At 37.4% G+C, this 22,663-nt stretch overlaps 1 protein-coding gene across 1 annotated transcript in view; it reads left to right on the plus strand.

Moving 5' to 3' along the window:
- Nucleotides 1–8,137, plus strand: part of LOC133325304 (uncharacterized) — a 73,986-nt gene extending 65,849 nt beyond the window's left edge. Inside the window, 5 exon segments of the mRNA XM_061534090.1 lie at nucleotides 2,529–2,741; nucleotides 4,497–4,645; nucleotides 4,790–4,885; nucleotides 5,269–5,463; nucleotides 5,558–8,137. Of these exon segments, the coding sequence (XP_061390074.1) occupies nucleotides 2,529–2,741; nucleotides 4,497–4,645; nucleotides 4,790–4,885; nucleotides 5,269–5,463; nucleotides 5,558–8,137 (3,233 nt within the window).
- The last annotated feature ends 14,526 nt before the right edge of the window (nucleotides 8,138–22,663 follow it).

Genomic DNA, 22,663 nt, shown 5'->3' on the forward strand with positions numbered 1-22,663 from the left:
CCTCAGAGCGGCCATATGGGGAGCCCTTAATGCTGAAAAAGAAAATAATTGTCGATCGATCTAGTGAACAACGAAGTTCAGAGAGCTCGTCAGCTCCCAGCTCCAGCACAAATGGTGCGGCCAAACCAGCAAGGAAAGTTCGTTTAAAGACATAGAAACCGTAAAATAAGGAAGGCACCCTCCTAAAGCCACAGTCCAGGCCCAGGGCCCCAATACCATGTAACATGTCTCAATTGCAAATTAAAACCTGACCCTGATCAAATGCCCTCTGCAAAGCCTCAATAGTTTTTCCGTAATGCCCTCAAGGAACAAAGCCCAGAAGTTGTTACACCATATGTTCCTATATTACCTTTCTACTCTCAAATGAAGACGACATGCCGACTACGAAGCTATCTCCAATTTGTTTAGTTCTTTTCGTTTGTATTCATGTTGTTTAAGGTTAAAGATAGAACTCTTATACTTTGCTGTATTTCATTTCATATAATTGTAATAGAATAATTGAAAATAAATAAAATGCAAATCGGGATTTACGGTTTGTTACAACGAATTGCCAGTTGGGTTGTTGCGCCGTGTCTGCATTTGTCGCGTATCTTGTACATCACTCACATATGGGCAGATATCAAGCATTATTATTGGACTTCCAAAATTTAAAAATTCGGCATATCCTTTATTTGCGAATGATGTTTCTCGGTCACTCACTTTTGAAGTTTTTATTTCTGCAGTGTCTGCATTTATGGTCACTAAATTAGTATTTATGCTAAGAACAAGACGAAAAAATGACAAATGTGGTCTTTCTTTGTATTTTTTGGCTTTACTTTACGTATTTAAGCACAATTAAAGAGACACATTCTTCTACTTTGGTTTACCTTTTGCCGGAAATGCTCATATCAATTCCACTGTCTATCGAAATATGTATCCGATTCCCAAGGAATCCGATATCTGAGTATATATCACATTATACTGAATATGTATGAAATGATTTAGAAAAAAAGAAAACAGAATTGGAACAATATGCTCGCTGTGGCAGAAAAACAGTAGCTTCGGCTGTTCGGGAAAATATAATCGTCATCAGGCATCTCTTTGGAGCTAAGTTTAATGGTTAACGCTACAACGTGAAAAAAGTTATTGCATTTTGTAAGCCACTGCTTAAAGTGAATAAATTCTTTGACAATCCAATTTAGACCAAGTTACTGCGCATAGAATATTCAACATTCCTTTCACTTCGCCGTGATACAAACAAGAATAACAGTATTTGGCATAATCAGTATTTGGCATAATAATGAATGCGTATATTCTTCGGTCCAATCCAATCTATGAATAACATATTAGTGAACACATCACATCACAATTGGAGAATAATTCCTTTATTGAATAATTTCTGGAAGGATTTTTTTATTCACCAGGAATTCGATATGCCACTTCATTAAAATTCGTTTAATACCGAATATTGTGCTGGAACTTAATGTGGGAGATATATCAAAACTTATTCCTATATATCCAATTTGGCGATAACATGATTTCACCTCTATTGTCCCGGAATGTCAAATTACAGCTACTGCAATTGGGAAAAGCGATTAAAACTTCAGAAAAGCTGATAATGGGCGCCACCTGTCTATGCAATTTTTCTATGAAAATTGGACAACTCATGTGATAAACGTGTCCAAACCCCCCAAAATACCGTTTAATGGGGTTATCACTATGTGGGGGCCACCCGGAAGCTTGGACCAATATTGATTAATTAGGCAGATTTTCTACGCAATGATAAATCGAAATATGCGAGCAACATAATCCCAACTTGTGCCAAAGAGGTGCGAAATGCATTCCAAACAACCCTTTACGTAATTCTTATGCTGAAGCATCCATCTTCGACAATACCGGCAGATGCTTTCTACTTAGCAATCCTTCAGATTATGGGTGATGTGCACATGTCCATAAGGTAGACGTGTGCCCAGTACCGAATTGTAGTAAATGTCCTAGCCCAGTAACATTTCGTACAACCCACACATAACATACACCGGCCCAGTAACACAAAACCACTTTTCCGTTGCAACTTTGTGCTTATATGTTTGTCTGTAGACACCACACATGTTTTTGTTGTCATGTACACTGGTCATCTTCCATATAGCTGTCCGTTTTTCTTTTTATTATTGTATTGAGTCCTGTCACTGGAATGCAAACAACATTGCACTGGTAGTATTTTGTATTTAATCGTAATATTTGTACATAACTAGTCGTCTTTGTAGATGTGTTTTTGTGTTTACTCTGAATAGAGCATTGATATTAACATCTCAAATTATTTTTTTATTGCGTTATTGCTTGTGGTATATTTGAATTAAACGCAAATCAAACCCATTCAATGTAAACCCATCCAAAACGGCGATCATCTCTCAACACATGCAAATAAAACCAAACCATCACCACCATTCCAAACACTGACCAAAAACAAACATCACACCAAATTGCCGGGCCATTCGATTGATATTGACGTGATATTGTCCATTTTTGTGAAATTGGGTGTCCCACAAAAGCTCCCCATTCGCCAAGAAGACAAAAGTTGAATTTGCGCATGAAATCGCTGAGCTTGGACTCGCCCGAATCATCGGAGTTACATGGACAAATCCGACGTCGACAACCCCCTGTACCCGGTCCAGCGACGGGAGCCACTACCAGTTACTATCACGGAGGTTCTGGTGGTCACTTAGAGCACAGTACACCGCCATCAAACAATAGTCGTTTGCATTGTAAGTAGTTATCGTTTCTAGCCAAATACTATTTCTTACTCTTGTCTCTACTTGTCTATATTTTGCTTGATCGAGCATTGCCTACAACACCATTCGAAGCCAGCAACTTCTACCCAACACCACCTTTCTACCTAACCTTTGCGACCGTTTTGCCCAAAAACTGTTGTAAACCACCTAACATCTCCCAGCATTGACAACCTCTCGAACGAGCCTCCCTCCTCCTTTCATCAAAGGGCACACAGCCACTAGTAACTGTCTCAGCACGCCAGACCTTACGAGAAAAATCTCTCCGACACACAGACTTTACTCTGACTCAACACATTAATCACTCATTCCACCCATTCCTGCATATAGCTTAAAGGAAATGTTACGTAGGAATTTTAGTTAACCTTTCAACATAACCATAACGATTGTCATTGTAGTGTTGCCTGTGTGCAGGTGTGCTTTTTAGCCGTAGCACATTATGTCTGTTTTTTTTTTTTTTTACTGGCAGACCTACCATAGTCCTGATTTACATTACGTATCCTTAATTGTCCCACAGCCCTTAAATATCTCACAACCGAACTGAGAATTGTCGCAAGTAATATTGCCCAATATAAATCTGGACATATATACCTGCCTCAAGCCATCTGTCATTTAATGTAGCGAATGTTTTGTTCTTCTCATTGATTTATAATTTCGTCATTTCTCACAATTAAAGTGTTCATTAGAGTTGTAGCAGATATCTTAACACCAACTCGAGCCTCTTGTACTCAACTTCCCTGGGAGGATCCAATAAATCATTACCACTTCTCAATTTGAACTAATCAGGACCGCCAAAATCTGAAACCTTATGGTGGTAGAAGAAAAACCCTATCTGGTTTTTGAATTGTTAGCTAAGGTTTTTGTTTAAACCTGGGTTAAATTTTGTCGATTTGGGTTGGATTCTCGAATAATACGTACGATTATCATGTAAATAGAAAATGGCATGCTTCTTAAAATGCCATGCCATAGCATACCATTTTCTATAAACATGATTATCTTCCAGACATATATTGTTGGTTGAATAATAGCAACTTCTAAACCCAGTGCGAAAAATCATGAAAAAGGCTTAATGTTTTTTTATTTTGTAGATTTTATGAAGAGGTAAATCAATGCTGAGAAGTGAAAATCGGTATTTCGAATAGGTCCCGTGATAATCGAACGTATTATTTGAAAATCCAACCGAAATCGAAAAAATTCCCGATTGGTTCAAGATTTTAGTGCTGCACAGAGCAATCAGACCAATTTTGCTTTTGGGCCGCAATGTAAACACCCACGAAGCTGGTTCTCTGAGAGGCTGGCGATGTAAGTCAACCCCTCAAATCAGGAGATTCGTTGCATTCGCCATTGGTAGCCAATTCGGTTTTTGGAATAATCGTGACATCTTGTGGCTTCATTGTGTTTCTGTTTTAGGAATACAAAAGTACACTCGGCTGTTATTGCACCTATCACCACTAGTAGTTGGTCCTGTTTTCCTATTTATTTGCTTATTTCCGGTATCATTCTTACAGTTTACAGTATTTTAAAAGCATGCGTTCGTTTTTATTTCCCTACGCTAGTTTCGTTTTAACGTATTACAAACGTCCCTAGCACTACCTGCACTGTGGTTTCCGTTTCTGTCCCTGTGCGCACATATGTACACCTCTTACCCCATATTCCCCCTTATGTCTCGTTGTTTGGAAGCCATGCCTTATTGGAGTACCTTTAAATATAATTATTGTCTGTATTTTATAGCACCATCAAGTCCATCTCATCAAGGACGTAAGCTGCTTTATGCCAGTCGGGGAATGCGTGGAGGCAGTGTCGATTTGCCCGACGAAATGGAGAAGTCTCAGTCATCGGCCAGTACATCGCCGTGTCCCTCCCCAGTAAGACATTTTCAGGTATTCCCCATTTAAAATATCCTTCAAAATTGTCAGCACCTGCCCACCGGATGGGACCAATTGAAAACAGATCTGTTCATACACAATAATATGGTAGTGACGAATTGCCTATTAAAATGCTCCTTTTTTGTCTTTTTTTATTAGAAATCGCACCGACTGCTGCCAACTAATTTATACGTTATTCTGTACAACTTTAAGGCTCGACATGCTGATGAATTGGATCTAAAGGCCGGTTATAAGGTACGTACTGAGTGTTCAAGGAATCTGCATATACCTTTGGTATATGGTAAGGGAAAAGAGGATTATGAAGAGGAATGCTGTAAATGTTCGAAAAATACTAAATAGTAGAGTTTGAATCTTAAACTATGGATGGGCTATCACCCTACGTGTGTAGGGTACTTCAAATTCTATATTCACTTTTGAAATGTGTGCGAGCCGCAAAGCATTTAATGGCATTTGCAATGTTTAATGCACATTTCTACAAAAAGTAGAATTTCTTAAGAAAGTATTTCTTGCATCGTTAAGTTCGTTCAAGAAATTAAGCCCTGTTGAGGCATCGCAGGGAACTTTTTAAGTTATATTTTATATTCGTGGATTAACAAATATTTGCATTTTAATTTCAGGTTACTGTCATCGACACTTCAGATCCCGACTGGTGGAAGGGCAAGGTTTTGGGACGTGTTGGATACTTCCCATCGAAATATTGTGTGCGCTTGAATGCCAACGAAAAACCATTGCAAGTGACTCACAATTTGCAGGTTTCGGATGGGGAACGTGGCGAAAACATGACACTTCTACGAGATCAAATTGTAATCCAGGTGGGTGTGGACGTTTCGTAGCTTGGTTGTCGCAAAAGGTAGTTAACATATTAACTGATGGTTGCTCTTTTTTCGTTTTATATTGTTTCGCCAGACGGGCGATGAAGTTAACGGAATGGTCATGGTGCGATCTGCTGACAATCGTCAGGGATATTGCCCCATAAAATATTTGCAAGAAGTGTGACAGCCAGAAGAGCCGTCTAGCGAACGCGACAAACAGCCCCACAAGTCGTCATTGTCTTCCAAGGCTGGGGACAGGGGCAGTCGCCGAATTCGCATCGTTGTTACGGACAGTAATGGTGGCACTCAGACCACATATAAGAACATCAGGGACAGAGATAGAGGAGAGCCCAAAAACACGAATGTCGACTATAATGGCGATTACGATATGTCAAAGACCTTGACGTTCTGCTTGGATGGCAGCGGACGCAGTAAAAACGATAAGAACTGGGAGAATTGGGAACGAATTCGCGAGCAGAAATTGGAACGAATGAAGGGTATTTGCTTCGAGAGTTATCGTCAATCGAAAAGAGATAAAATGCATCTGGCCAAACCGAAGCCACGACAGCTGGATCCAAACTGGTACACGGACAACATTTATTCTAACCGCTCCGAAGATCTGGACGATGAGTTTATACCGGAATGTCTGAAATATGGAAGAGTTGGAAAACTAAGAAATATACGCGAGACCGATGAATTATTTCTGGAAAACGAATTGGTGGGGTCTGTTTATGAAAGTGGTGGAGGCAGCGGTGGCATGAGGGAACGGAGAGGAGAGGGGGAAGGTTCGGCTGGATATGGACTGCAGCGATCGATCAGCTGTAAGGAGTTTCATTACCCGAAATCGCAAAGTTGTTCCTTTGCCGACCGTAGCTTTGGCGAGGGTGTGGGTGCTTCGCCCCCGCCACCTGCCCCCTCTATACCACACGCCCCCATGACATCGATTTTAAAGAACAAAGCGAATGTGCCAAAATCCTATTCGTTCAGCGCTTCGTCGAAAACAACTCCTTTTGATGTAATGGATTATGAAGTGCCACAATCGGTAGGGAAATCCCGACGGGAGCGTCATGAAGCATTTCGCAAATCTATGGGTTACCATTGCAGTAATAGTTTGGATGAGGCCGCTCTGTCTTCAGCACAAGATTTGCACGTGTGTTGTGCCCGTGAGCGCTGCACGAATGCCAGGTGCTTACTGGATGACATATATTCGGACAGCTATGCTACGGCTCCGCGAAGGACCTGGCGAAGGATTGCTCCTTCGTCATCGTCGATATCTGGCATCTATGGTGCTGATGTCAGTGGTGGTAGCAGCAGAAGCATACACGATTTAGACTGGTGGGAGGATCGAAGTAATCATCGTGTGGCAACGGCTTCTCGCTACTCGCTGCTTTCGGGCTCTGGACCACATCGTGAGCAGCCTTTGCCGTCGCCACCTACGATGATCTGTTGTTGTGCCGCCAATGACTATTGCTGCCACCACCAACAGCAGTACCTTATGGCCAGAACATTACAGCAGCAACAACAGCTGCCAGCGGTTCCGCGTTCACGTTATCACTGCCCCAGCCACCATCCTGCAGCTGAAGAAGAAGAGCATATGCATTGCAGAGCCGCATCCTTCGACACTGATCTAGAACACTTTATACGTGACGAAAGGGACCGTCTCCTGATGCAAGACAAATTTTTGGACGAGGATGAGCGTTATTTGTCTTCAGAAGCTCCCAGACGGAACTATACTTCTTCCTCCGCTTATAGACGTCCGGCGAGAAGCAAGTCACTTCTTGAAGTGCAGCCGCCCAGTCGCTACGACGAGGACTCGTGCTCGGACACTACCGAAATGGACTTGCAGGATTTCAATATTGACTTGGAGAAATACTGGGAGGAGTTGGAGAAACCACCTAGCCCCATAGATTTGGACATGCAGCGCCGCAATATGCACAGTAATCTGAAGGTGAAAAACGTTAGCGTTGGATGTTACAACAATGGCCAACCCATAGATTTACACGATCGAGAACAGGAACGAATGATGATCAAGAAATCGCTGTTAGAAGGCATGCCCTCGCCGCCGCAAGTTGAGCATCACTCAACTTCTGCTTCACTGCCCACGGACACAAACAGTGCCTCGAACACTTTTCATTTTTTTGAACCGCCAGGCTCACCCCTCCACCGCCCTTTCAACTATGGCCATAAAGTGTATCCCGCTGCGGAAACGTTGCCAACCTATCAATACAACAACTTCTATCAAGAAGACGTTCAAACCCAACAGCCCACCTCGTCCGGCCATCCTTCGGCAAGTGGCCACTCAGCCCTAAATCTCATTAACAACATTTTCTCCATTTACAAGCCGAATAAATACGCTGCTCAAAACTCTCACTACAACAACGATACCAAACCTGAGCCTTGCAAAAAAATGAATGTCCCCAGCACAAGACGACCCTTGGGCGCACCCCACTCCCAGTATATGCACTCCATGAAACGACCACTGATCGTAAGCACCGAGCAACCCCACTTCAAGATCATACCCGAAAAGACCGGTCTCAAGATATCTCCGTTTTACAATTACAACGAGGACTTTGAAGACAAGCCCCAGACGCGTCTGAAGCTAACAAGTACTGCTCGCCCGCTGATGCTTCCGCACTGATGGTGCTGGACATTTCCGTGGTATGGGGGTTGCTAGTGGCTACCACAGCAGCTTTTGCGGCTGCTACAACAGCAACACATTCCTCAGCGACTCCGTGGACCAAAACGTTTCTACTCTTGGCCTCTTCAATCATTCAGTACCATTTTCCTTTCTCATCTGTGTCTGCATCTTCTCGCCGTACCTGTTCCACACGTCTCCAATACCATTGTCGAATAAAGTAAAGATACTGCTCCCGACACCACCAAAAGGTAGTCAGTCATAGACGTCGGAACATTCGTAATCGCTACGAAGCGAATTTACAAGGCATCCGTGCGCTACAGAAAGAAACAGTAGAAGAGACGTAGAACTTCCACATTTACAACAAAACCATACCATTGGAAATGCCAACCTATTCATGATTCCCACCAAGATTCTCGTTTTGCATTCACCCCTATTGAAAGCCGGCCACGACTATCGAACCTAATGCAAAATAGGCCACGAGCACAATCTTTCACCAACAGCCTTCCAAACGTCAAACAAACGAAAGGGGACTGGCAACAGGAATACCGAGCCACACACAACCATTTCTTCCTTCCCAGTACTATCGATGGCCACTAAAGATACCAACGCCACCAATGAATCACACTCTGAGGCTGATCCTCCGAACACAAGGTAAACATATTGGCAAAAAACCATCATGTGGCCGCTCGAATGCCAATGTCCCCAATCTATTGAGCAGTTCCTCCACTTGATATGTCGCTCTGCTCCCAAGTAAGAGGCAAAACAGCAACCGTGATGACACAAAAACAATCAACCAAATAGTATTAATATTACATTTATATAATCGCAGTCATGTCTGCACGGCAAATGTGTGTGCAACTGGCAACGCCAGCAACAACACATACACGTTTATCCGCAACTTAGTAAAGCTAGGACAAATACAACACACAATTAAAGTTAAGATATAAACAACAATCGCAAAATTTAACAACAACACTTCGATTTTATTCCCCTTCAAACCAATCTCTTGTTAACGAAGCAACAACATTTTGTATTCAAACTTAAACAAACAACTTTTTTCGACGAATTTTTTCATACACTTTTTCTATTTTTATACCATAATGACAATTTAATTAAGGATAACAAGCAAACTAACAAAAACCAAGGAACCCAGTTCAACATAACATATACTGGAATCACACACATTAACACACGAGGCAGACACAGTTCACCAAGTACTCTCTCCATGGATAAGTGAAACCGGAAGAACGTATGATTCAAGTAGCGCTTCAGCACAGCCTGCATTGTTCCGTGTAGAACCGGCGGTTACAATTGGACAGCAGGCACTCGAGTGCAAAATACAAGCACAAGGTAATATCCTTATGATAACATGGCTGACAAGACGCAATCATACAGTTAGGTCGTCCAAAGCATCCGCCTAATAAACGCATTTCATGTGGAAAATATCGCTAACATCTATCTACAGCTTCGTGGAAACTGCAAGAAACTGTTAACATTGCGCTACTTCGTACTACCGATCCAAAATCAGTTTTAAGAATATCATTGATCTATATTCGAAACACTGTTTTTTTCTAAAGCACTTTGTGGTGTCCGCTGTTGCTCGAATGCGAAAAAACGTATCAGCGTCATTTTTGCGGGATGCTTTGGATTCGACTATTAGACTATACTTACTTGAATTTGATTCATTCATCCATAAATTGTCGGGGGAGTACGACACGTGACTGGCCGTTGTCTGTGAGCATTTGAATACCAACGACCTTTACCACAAAAACAATACATAACATGAATTGTTGTAAGATAGCCCGCACCACAATTACACACGTCTACCCACATCATCCAAAATGTAATGATATAACCGCCACCCTGTTATTATATAATTAATTATTACATCATTGGACCCTCGAATTAGTTTAGAACATTTGTGAGCACCGTTGAATTTAAATAGTAGTCGAAACATAAGCTACAACATTATTGTAAGATGAAAACGAAAGTAAATCTGCCACTGATATGTCGTGGTATGTTGGAGTACAGAACAAATGTCTGGTTGCGTTTTTGGCTTAAGTCTGACTGGAAAGACTGTCTACACGTTCCACGTGTGATGAAGCCTGAAGATTCGATGAACATTCGAGTTCATTCACCATGACAGGCAGTACTGTAAGATGTGTCATGAGGAACACACATACGACTGTAGAAACCGAAAGACAGGCTTTCGGTAGCCCTGAAGCTATAAAAACAAATACAGAATCAGCATCAAGCCAACAGCGCCAATCACCCTATACCATAAGCTCGTATCCCAGTATCGCAAATCCTTGAAATGTGCATATAAAATATAACCAACGCTTTGTATTACAAACTATAGAATACATAGGAAGTCCCAGCCGGAACTTATGTATGAAATACACGGGCCTTATTTTTCAAAAACAAAAAGAAACAAACTTAATATACATATTAATTATAAAAATGATTTAGGAAGAACAAAATAGTAATTTAAACCAGAAAACACAACATTATAAATTATAGTGACAAGTATCTAACAAGAATAAGAATTTATTTACCTAGGACAAGAACTTATACTTTGTTAAAGGGACACATTGCATCCCGGCCCTTGCCCATCCACTCAACTAGACGTACTCGTATTCAGAGATTTTGTGAACGGTAAAGATAATCGTGAATGCGTGACTCCGTTCACCACCCATGGCGCGAGTAGCACACTTTATTGGTGATTATGCTGCACAGATTGCAAAGTACGAATAAACTAGTATGCAGCATTTTTGAGTAAACTATTGGCGGATTTGAAGCAAGTTATGATCAACGCTTTTAAATAAAAAAGTATATATACATATATATTATTTTACAATGGAAACCCCCACTTAACGATAATTAGCTCTTGTGAAGTCCTATTTCCCCTTTGAATGCCTTTTAGTAAATGTAAAACAAAAACCAAAACATACTCAACAAATGGCATATTTGCAAGCTGAACTTGAAAAACAAATTTAGACATTTTACAAATAAGTTTAGGATTAGGAAATACACATTTGTGCACACTACTCGCTTCCCCTGATCACGTCACACCATTCACAGGGATTAGGAATCTGTTAAGTTTTTGCACTGCGTCTGCAGGTCATAGAAGGTAATATAGATCCCTGGGGCCACCAATGAACACAGCAAAAATACACACACACACTCGCTTGCTCGCACCGCTTCTTTCGGCCACACCCACTCTTGTTGATAGGAATCAACATATGCACAGAACTACTCAATCATACTTACAAACACACATATCACACACAACCATACATAATAAATATACCAATAGATTAACTAAAATAGTTCATAAACATACTTAGTTTTAAGAAAATAGTGTAAATCCATCTTTGTTCGAAGACATTAGGAGCAAGGATAAACGATACATGTGTGAAGCAGCACAATTCCAATAAAAACGCCCAATTCTTATGAATAGAAATTTGAATACGAATCTGTGACGCTTCCTAGGATGCGAACGCTGGAACACATACCCAAAACTTATATTTATTTAGCTGTAACAAATAGTAAAGCGTACGAACGAACAATGCCCTTCCATCAACATCGACGTCTCCAAATATTTCAAAACCTCTTGCTTTAATTACGGAATTAATGATGAAAGCATTAGAAAAATAAATGTAACGATATCTCTCAATTCTTAAAATTAAAACAAACAAACAAATATATGTTGAATAATATAAAATAAAAGCACATGTTGGGAAGAGTCCGACTTGGCAAGAAAGGTCGATTTTTAATAACATCAAATTAGATATTATCAAGTCGAATGCAAATATCAGTCGAAACTGAAGAATTTGATCGATTTCAGTTGGACAAATATTAAAGATCTTGGGTTAAATTTATATTTCGAGTATTTATGTTTTGAAATAATTATTGCTATATTGTATAACACTTGTATAATAATATCTGCTTTCCAAAGCACCTTTATTTTGTGTATTAAGGGGACACCGCATGCTCGATTTCAAATTTTTATGATTTGCAACAGGCTGGCTAATGGACGTGCAACTTTGTATGAAGGCACTTGAATATTTAAGGCATAAGGAAATGCATTAACATAATTTTGTTGTTGTTTTTTAGTTGTGATTTCCGATCACTGGAACGTCCGATTCCGAAAAAATACAACGGCATTCGAAAGAGGGCATGACTCTATCTGGAACATATGATTTTTTTTTTTTTTTTTGAAAAGATCGAAGAACTTAATCGATTGCAATTATCTTAGTTCATACGATTGCTAAATAAAATTTGGAACGGATTGGATTATTTGTTTTTGATTTATTATTTTTAAGCGAAATTTGAATGGGACATTCATGAATTTGTGTAGGTTCGAATTAAATGAAAAACCATGGATGACTTTTCGTATAATTCATTTGATATATAATTCATTTGACATATATATACAAATAATCACAAATAAACAAATAAAATCTGTTAAATTTTAAACTGATTTGTTTATATACTGTTTGTCAATTATAGACACGGTTCAGATTAACAACTTCAAGATTTAAAAACAACTTCAAGATTTCTTACTTTTAAACCTTATACGAATAGCGAAAAGTTTTGTACGATCCCAACAACGTTGTACATATTTTTATATATATCACTAAGTTTATAACGTTTATAACACGGTTATAATGCACTTTTTTATAGCGATCTAGTTTTTATGACCCACACTGAGAATTTTGACTTACATTGCAACGTTTATAATGAACTAAGGAAAATCGGATTATATATTTTCTATTAAACGATGAGGACAATATATTGATCATTATGTCGAGGTTCTACTGTAGATCAATATTCTACAAATTTTATACTTTTTCTAATATCAACAACGTTAAAATAAAACCAGTGAATGGAGCAGTATACGCGGCTGACCGTATGAGGGTATCACACATCACTGAACACTAACTTTCTGTGGATCTATATCCCGAGCCTGACACATTGTTTTTCCCATGTAAAATTTCGTGATGTTCGGGTCGTATTTGATTTCTTTAAATTATATTTTTTTTAAATCAACGCCTATATGTAGTACCATGGCATAATTACTGAAGGTTGTTGTTGTAGCAACTGTCTACATGTTTGTTGTATTTCAATTATTCTGGTTCTGACTCCTCTGTTTCCAGGTTCAGGGAAGTTGCAGTCTGGAACGGCTGCGTCCAGAGAGATTCCGGAGACAGATGAGTGGGTTGAGCAGGGCAGTTAAAGAGATACAGCGTATCGTGAGGTCCAAGTCCACATGCAGGGCATGTGTTTGGTACCGCGCTGTCAATTGTTATTAAAGGTTGTTGTTGTTGTAGCAGCCCTTTTACTTTTACACAATGGGCTGAGGTGACAGACGTTGGCCGAGTATAACTCGGGTCGTTTCGGATCGTAGACGCCTCTGCCGTGGAAACGGTATTAAAGGTAGTCTCATTTGCTGAATCGATGAGACTACCTTTAACAATTATGCCCCAGCATCTCTTTACTTGATTCTATCATTTTCAAACAAAATTTGTACATGAACCCGTAACCATTTACGTAGGCTAATGGTACAATTGACAATATTGAAATAATTATAATATTATATAATAATTTATCTCAGTATTTATATAGTCTTATTATATATAGCCCGTTTCTTCTTATTAATGTAAAGGCAATAAGTCCCTATTTTTCAATTTTACAGGAGAGATAGTCAACTCATCACTACAAAACAACAACAACAAATTAGCCAATTGTAGACTTTTTATTAAATCGATGTATTGAACATGTCTGTATCAAAATCTCGATTTCTTGAAAAAGTGGAATTATTGCATTTTCACATTAAGCCAGCGATATATTATTCTGTATATGTAAATTTTTGGTTTTCGATCTTTCAAAGTATGAGAAGTTCATTATTTTGCCAACAGCAGTACGTACATAACTAAGGAGGATATAGAAATTATAATTCTTGATAATGAAGGTACATCAAGAAAAACATTTTGAAAATGTGTAGTCCCTTAAAAAAATATATATACATATATATTTCATGCTTAAATATTGTTCTTGAAAATATTTTTAAAATTTTCAGGCTTTTGTAAGCTTCAATGACAGGTGTGTTGGGTATCATATAAAGTGGCCTCGTCCAACTACACTGCTTAAAACATTTTTTAATTATTCATTAGGCTATCTATTTCCGAAATATGTTTTAAAAGCAGATTTCAGTTATAAAAATTAGATATGGGGGATTTTGCAGTGCTAATTTTTTTAAAGATTACTAGAGCAGTAATAGGGATTTTTTATAGAAATCATCTCTTTGCAAGGACTACCAAAGCAGTTATATTAAATACGTATCCTAATAACGCTCATTTCCTGCAAGACCGGTATAAATTTAAAACATTAACTTTGCGGAAATTGATTGTTTATAAAAATAAAACAAATTTAAAAAGAAATAATAAACACGCTTTTTATTTATGGACGTCTAAAAGGTCTGTTCATGGGGGCATCTTTGGGAAAATTTCAATATATCCAAAAAATAAGAGCGCCCAAACATCTCCACAGTGATCCCAAATCAAAATTCCAGGATTCCAACTCTATCGCTTCACCCACAATTTAAATAGTACCAAATTTAGTACACCTAGTACAATTTTCTAAAACTTCTTACATACCCCAACCCTACACCCCCACAGTGATACCAAATCCAAGTTTCAGGATTCAAACTCTATTAATTCACTCACAATTCAAATTGTACCAAATTTAGTACCAATTGGTATTCATAAGTATTAATTTCTTAAACAGAATCCTGACCACAATCCCACACCCCTACAGTGATCCTTACTCCAAATTCCATTGTTCCCGCTCTACCGGTTCACCCAAATCCAAATTGTACCGATTATAGTACGATGTAGTACTTTTCGTGCACATAAGTAACAAATTTACAAAACTACGTTCATATCCCAATTCCACACTCCGACGGTAATGTTCATTTCATATTTCAGGATTCCAGCTCGATGAAATGAAATTCGTACCAAATATAGTACCACGCTTTCAAAACCATCTCCTTAAATATACCCAAAATCTCAACCCTTATTCGCATTCGAAATTTCAAGTTTTTAGCTCTATCCCATGGTACAACTTATTTGACAAATTATGTTTTTAAAAATCGGCCAACAGGAAAATTGGGAACGCATACAATTTGAAATTGTTCTTTATTAAATGTGCTCCTGTATTCAATTTAGTCAATCTGCCTGCTGGGAAAGTTTGAGGAAGCAAATCTTTATTCAAGGAATAACTCGCTATTCCCAGCATTTTCATATGTGTTACACATATATATGGCAATGGCTCAATTATAGGAAAGATGTGGAAGCGATAGAAATATAAATTTGATAGATTTTCATTCATGTTTTTCAATTTTTATTTTGAGGATTCGAAAATATTTCATTTTCAAAATAAAAATAATTTGATGATAATTTGTTTACATTTTTCTGTCAAATGAGTTGACACTAGTAGAACTTACAAAAACAAATTTCCATGTGGTTGTTGTATCGTTTTTTGTACAACAACACTTGCTGTTACCTTCTATTATTATACCATGGCTCTATCCATTCACATGCTACGAAATTGTACTAAATTTAGTACATGTTAGTACTTTTCGCATACTTATAGTTCGAATGTCTAAAAAACCTATCTATTCTACACTCCATCAGTGACCGTTAAATCAGTCAGTCAGTCAATCACTTCACTCTTTTATTTGTATCTATACTAACAAATTATGGACCAAACTGAAGATGTATGACAGAAAAACAAAACACGAGATGTGTGTAAGCTGTTTAAACAGTGTTACCAAAAATATAATAGCTAAAAAATCACCTTTATAGGTATAATAAATATATAATGTCATTGTGTAATAAAACTGCAGAATTCCCTCTAACCATTGCTGCAAAATTCATAAAAAATCGGTTAAGTATTTCCGGAGTTATTCGAATTTCAATTCTACCATGCTCCGAAACATACTTTCTGTTCGATGCTGGGCGCCTATTACCAAAAAATGAAAACCACCACAAAAATCGATCTTGCAAACATGGAAATTTTTTCTTCATACAGCTGCAGTGTGTGTATGTGTAAGTAAATATATTTTACATTGCATATGTGCATAAATCACATACAATCACACCTACATATCAAGCAACAAGAAATTGCGCCTCGAACAGCCCTTTGCCCTGCAAGTATGCTATAATTGTCATACAACAAGCAGACATTATGAAAACAATTTTTGCCTTTTCCAAAAGACCGATTTTTGTGTAGTTTTTCATTTTCAGGTAATAGGCGACCAGAATCGACCAGGAGGAGTATTTCGGACCATCGTTGAATTGAAATACAAATATCTCGGCAACTACTAAACCGATTTTTATAAAGTTTCCAGATATGGTTAGAGGGAATTCTGAAGTTTTATTACACACTGCCATTCCATATTTTTACAATTATAAAGGGTGATCTTTTAGGTATTATCTTTTTGGAAACACCGTAAACAAACATCTTCAGTTCGGGCTATAATTTAACGATGAATAGTCATAAAAACAAACAACCCTTTGACAACCCATTGTTTTTTTTATAAAAATGCGGCTCTGTTGAAATGGTTCGCAGCCCGTTTCTTCAGTGAAAAATTATTTAGAACCTTAACTAAATTTTCCCTACCAATGACCAATTTTTTACTTCATTATGATACCTTACGGGTCAGGAAAGACAGCCCTGAGTGAGACCCACTTACATTTGTGGTCCCTGGTATTTTTTAATGAATCCACGCCCATATCTGGTCCCCAAAACAAACATGTTTAAAAACCCACGACTTTATGTGTTACTCGAAAAAATTTTTCTTTAAAAAATATATTTTTATCTAAAGTCTAAATGTAATTCCCGAAAAAACATTTTTTACCAAATCTGTTTTTCCGAAAATGCGGCTATTTCAATAAACATTGAACCGAGGTAAGATTATCGATGAAAATGGGAACCATCACAGTTTTTTTTTTACATTTCTTTAAATATTAAATAAGCAGTTTTAGTGTATTTTTATAGCAGCCATCTTTCTTTAAGGACTACCAAATCAGTCATGTTGAATTTTTTTTAAATCTATTTCCTGATATGAGCCCAAAAATGTTGTTCCGAATATCAAACTTGGTACATGTTACGGAGCTAAAAGCCCGCAGTTTTCCACTTAATTAAATTTTCTATATACCTGTTCTGGATGACTGGTAGGTTTGAGCAATATCTGAAAGAAAATATCCAGCTGAGCCTCACATCTTTCATCAATTTGTTCATCTCCACTACCATTGTATTAAGTACTATTAAGTAAATAGTGTATGTAGTTGAGTTATTTCTTTATGTACCTTCTTCGTTTATTGAAATAAAACAAAAAAACAGATTTAAAAAAAAAAACAAAAAATGTGTCTATTTACGGACGTCTAAAAAATCTCTTAGTGGGGGTCATAATATTAGTTTCTTAGTAACAATAATGTCCAATGCCACCACAATAATGGCTCCCAATAAATTTGAACAAAAAAATCCCAAAAATTTGGTGCAATTCTGCTCAAATTTCACAATGAAGTAGCAAGTTGCCCTCCAAAAAAATGGAAAAAATTTGCGAAAAAAAATTTCGAGTGCCTAAAAGTATGCTACAAATTTCTTTCTACGGCATTGCAAGATGCAATTTTGTAATTTTTTTTTTGCGTGCTACTTTTTATTTTCTTCTGGGCGCCTGGCATTTTTGTGAAATTTGCTCAAAAAATGCATACAACCAGGTGAATGAAAAATTGTGACGCCATCACACAAATTATGTCGCATGCGTAGGGGCATGCATACTTACCATATAATTCAAAAAACCTGTTAGGGTATAGGATTGGGATATATATAAAGATTTGGAAATTTGTATCAATGTGTACAAAATGGTACCAAATAAAGATTTGAGTGAACCGACAGAGCTAGAATCTTGAAATTTGAAGTTAGAATCACTGTTGTGATGTAGGATTCCGGTATGTATAACGTTTTGGAAATTCGTACTAATGTGTACAAACTGGTACCAAATTTGGATTTAGGTAAACCGACAGAGCTGGAATCTTGACGTGAGAAGTTAGGATCACTGTTGGTGTGTTGGATTGGGCCATATGGAAGGTTTGGGAAATTTGTACTAATGTGTACAAAATAGTACCAAATGTGGATTTGAGTGAGCCGATAGAGCTAGAATCTTGAAATCCTAGAATCCTGAAATCCTGAAGTTGAGTAATAAGATTTCCAGTGGATTGCATGATTTCCTTGGAAGTTATGGCAATTTATATCAATGTTTACTAACTGGTACTTAATTTGGATTTGGGTGAAGCTATATTTGAAATTTGGAAATTTTACACGAGTACAAAGGGTAAAAAAGTATACTACATTTTGTATAGAGCTAAATTTCTTTTGCGGTCAGATATGGAGATAGTTTTGGAGGTGGTTTTGGAAAAAAGTACTATAAGAAACATAGGTACTAAATGGGTCTAAAAGTGTTAATAATGTTTGGTATTGGGTTTTAAATACTTCCCACATTTGAGGAATCAAAAATGTACATTTTTAAAATAAATAAAATTATTTGATAATTTGTATGTGTTGTTTTCATTTTCAATGGCACTAGCACAGTACAACAACACTTCCTGTTACCTTACATTATTATACCATGATGACCTAATGCATACTTCCAGTTCCATAGTTCTGATGTGAAGTTCCAGTTATATTTGAAAATGTCAAGGTGCTGTGCAAGGTTGCCAATATCGATTTATCTACTTTCATTTGTCATAATGATGATTTTGGTAGTCACTAACTACATTATTTACATATAACGCCAATCGCAACTTTTAAAATGTTTCCTTATAAACATAGAGGACTTTTTAAGAAAGTGTGATACTACAGTTTTACACATTCCTAGATAAACTTAGATAATTAAAGCATCCCTTCATATAGAGCGCCATCCTTCAAGTCTTAGTTAGGGCCACATTTATGAACATTAGTAGACAAGCTGCAAGTACGCTTCAAATCGTTCTCATCGAGACAAACAGTATTTCGTACACACCCACATACATCCAGACACACCTATGCATAAGCATAATTGTATGAAATTCATGTTTATTTGGGTAAAAATCTTAAGATCATTCCAACTAACAAACCTAAAAAAGGTAATATTTATTAAAAATAACATCAGCAAAAAATAAATAAATAACCAGTAAGGAAAGTAGTAAAGTCGGACGGGGCCGACTATATGATACCCTTCACCACTATGGGTATATTAAACAGGACTATTAGCATGAAATTGGATGAAATAATATATGTGATATTTATCTAAATGTGAATCTACGTAGATCTATCCATAAAGTATGTAAATCGACTTCAAACAAATATAAATGGGTCATCCGTTGGGCTATGTCTGTACTTCTAGAAAACGCAACTACATAATTCTATGCTCAATTTTGTACGTTGTGCAAAATTTGATGTCAAACTGACTAACATGAGGAGTTTGATGCCCAATTTACTTGAAATCGGGCGAAAATATATATGGAAGCTCTATCCAAATATTAAGCGATTTCAAACAAACTTGTCACAGGATAGGTTATACTAATATCAGAACGTTTTGTTCCTATTGGTTCTTGGTGCGTCAATTACTTAGAATCAATCTATAATAAAAGGGAGCTATATCTAAATCTGGACCGATTTTCACGAAACAACGCAGACATCACTCTAGGCTCAATTCAGTACGTTATGCCAAATTTTGTGCAAAACGAAAGATATATAGGGACTTTGGTGCAACATTTACATGAAATCGGACGAAACTATATGTGGGAGCTATATAGAAATCTGGACTGATTTTCTCGAAACTTGGCAGACATCACTCTAGGCTCAATTCAGTACGTTATGCAAAATTTCGTGCAAATCGAAGGATATATAGGGACTTTGGTGCACCATTTACATGAAATCGGACGAAACTATATATGGGAGCTATATGTAAATCTTGACCTATTTTCACGAAACTTGGCAGACATCATTCTAGACTCAATTCAGTACGTTATGCCAAATTTCGTGCAAATCGAAGGATATATAGGGACTTTAGTGCACTATCTCGAAACTTGGCAGACATCATTCTTGGCTCATTTCAGTACGTTATGCCAAATTTCGTGCAAATTGAAAGATATATAGGGACTTTAGGGCACCATTTAGATGAAATCGGACGAAACTATATATGGGAGCTATATCTAAATCTGAACCGATTTTCTCGAAACTTGGCAGACATCACTCTAGGCTTAATTCAGTACGTTATGCCAAATTTCGTGCAAATCAAAAGATATATAGGGACTTTGGGGCACCATTTATATGAAATCGGACGAAGCTATATATGGGAGCTATATCTAAATCTGGACCGATTTTCTCGAAACTTGGCAGATATCATTCTGGGCTTAATTAAGTACGTTATGCCAAATTTCGTGCAAATCGAAGGATATATAGGGACTTTGGTGCACCATTTACATGTAATCGGACGAAGCTATATATGGGAGCTATATCTAAATCTGGACCGATTTTCTCGAAACTTGGCAGACATCACTCTAGGCTTAATTCAGTACGTTATGCCAAATTTCGTGCAAATCAAAAGATATATAGGGACTTTGGGGCACCATTTACATGAAATCGGACGAAACTATATATGGGAGCTATATCTAAATCTGGACCGATTTTCACGAAACTTGGCAGACATCACTCTAGGCTTAATTCAGTACGTTATGCCAAATTTCGTGCAAATCAAAAGATAGATAGGGACTTTGGGGCACCATTTATATGAAATCGGACGAAACTATATATGGGAGCTATATCTAAATCTGGACCGATTTTCTCGAAACTTGGCAGACATCATTCTGGGCTTAATTAAGTACGTTATGCCAAATTTCGTGCAAATCGAAGGATATATAGGGACTTTGGTGCACTATTTACATGAAATCGGAGGAAACTATATATGGGAGCTATATGTAAATCTTGACCTATTTTCACGAAAATTGACATCATTATAGGCCTAAATGATTAGCCTGCACCAAATTTCGTGCAAATCGAAAGATATATAGGGACCGTTTACATGAAATCGGTTAAATATATATATGGGAGCTATATCTAAATCTGAACCGATTTTTCCCAATTTCAATAGGGTTCGTCCTTGGGCCGAATAAGTGACCTATGCCAAATTTCATCCAATTCGGATCATAAATGCGACCTGTACTTTGTTTACAATTTAACATGGACAGACAGGCGGACGGACGGACATGCATAAATCGTCTTAGAAAGTGATTCTATGCATATTCTCAAAAGGAACCATGGGTCTATCTCGATTATTTTTGCCTGTTACAAACATATGCACAAAGACATAATACCCTGTACCACAGTGTGGTGAAGGGTATAATAACAACATCTAACACAAAAATATGGCTCACATCATTATCTGGTCATGTTAGGATAACTTATAAAATTAATAGAAGCAAAACAAAAATAAATAAATCATAAGCGAGAATTATAAATGTACCCCTTACATATTTGTGTATTTTCATTAAATATGGCCATGCCATTTATGTGATGCTTTTAGATGCATTAACGTGGTAAGTACTCAGGAAGTCATGATTTATCTCCAAAGCCAATTGATTGTCTTGTTGGTATGAATCTCTGTCACATGGGACCTATCTAAACATTGTCCGCAGCAGGAGAGCTTCTTCCAATAAGACAGTGTTACTGTGCGCAGATTTTAGGAAAATCGCACTCTGTATTATTAAAGAAATTGCTAATTATATCATACAAAGTGTTTTGTTTATTGATGGCTTGGAATCGTGAAATAAGGGTTATACAAAAAGTGGACTTATACGGACATTTTTCCATTTTGTAAAACAGTATAAAAACGAATAAAGTTGGTGAAATATAGGCGGTTTTTACCGTAATTTGATAACTTCTGAGAATTCGGATGGCATTATTATAACGAAATGTAACACATTTCCGAACCTATCCTTTTTGTTTTGTATCTCGGATGGTAGTAGAATTACAACAAATCTACAAACTGCCGTCATATAATGTCATACCTTGTGAGATCTTAAGTAACTAGGGAAATTTAATACTCCATGAGAAATTAAAAAGTATCCAAAATCCTCAAAATATGGAAAAAATGCTCCCATTAGGAGAACACGATCCGATCCAGTCAATATGCGGTTCACATGTCGAATTTGCCCACAATTTCAGCGGCATTGCTTATTGGATGAAAATTTATTAATTTAGTGCCAGTAGATCAGGGATTTCATAAGAACGTAATTTATAACCTCTACCTCATCCAAAATAAAATTATATACAATCGGTCTATAGCGGTCACAAGGTTATTCGTAGAGCTTTCCTTTTGTTCATATCCAAGGAACATCAATGGATCTAAATGATATTCTACGTAGTACATAGGAAGGACACAAAATTCAATTCATTCGTTTTTGCACACCTTTTTCTTCGTACTTTATTTCATATTCATATTTAAATTATATCACA

Source organism: Musca vetustissima, unplaced genomic scaffold (genome assembly GCF_032173495.1).
Source record: "Musca vetustissima isolate MV318-11 ecotype Yass unplaced genomic scaffold, APGP_CSIRO_Mvet_v1 utg567, whole genome shotgun sequence".
NCBI classification, from domain to species: domain Eukaryota; kingdom Metazoa; phylum Arthropoda; class Insecta; order Diptera; family Muscidae; genus Musca; species Musca vetustissima.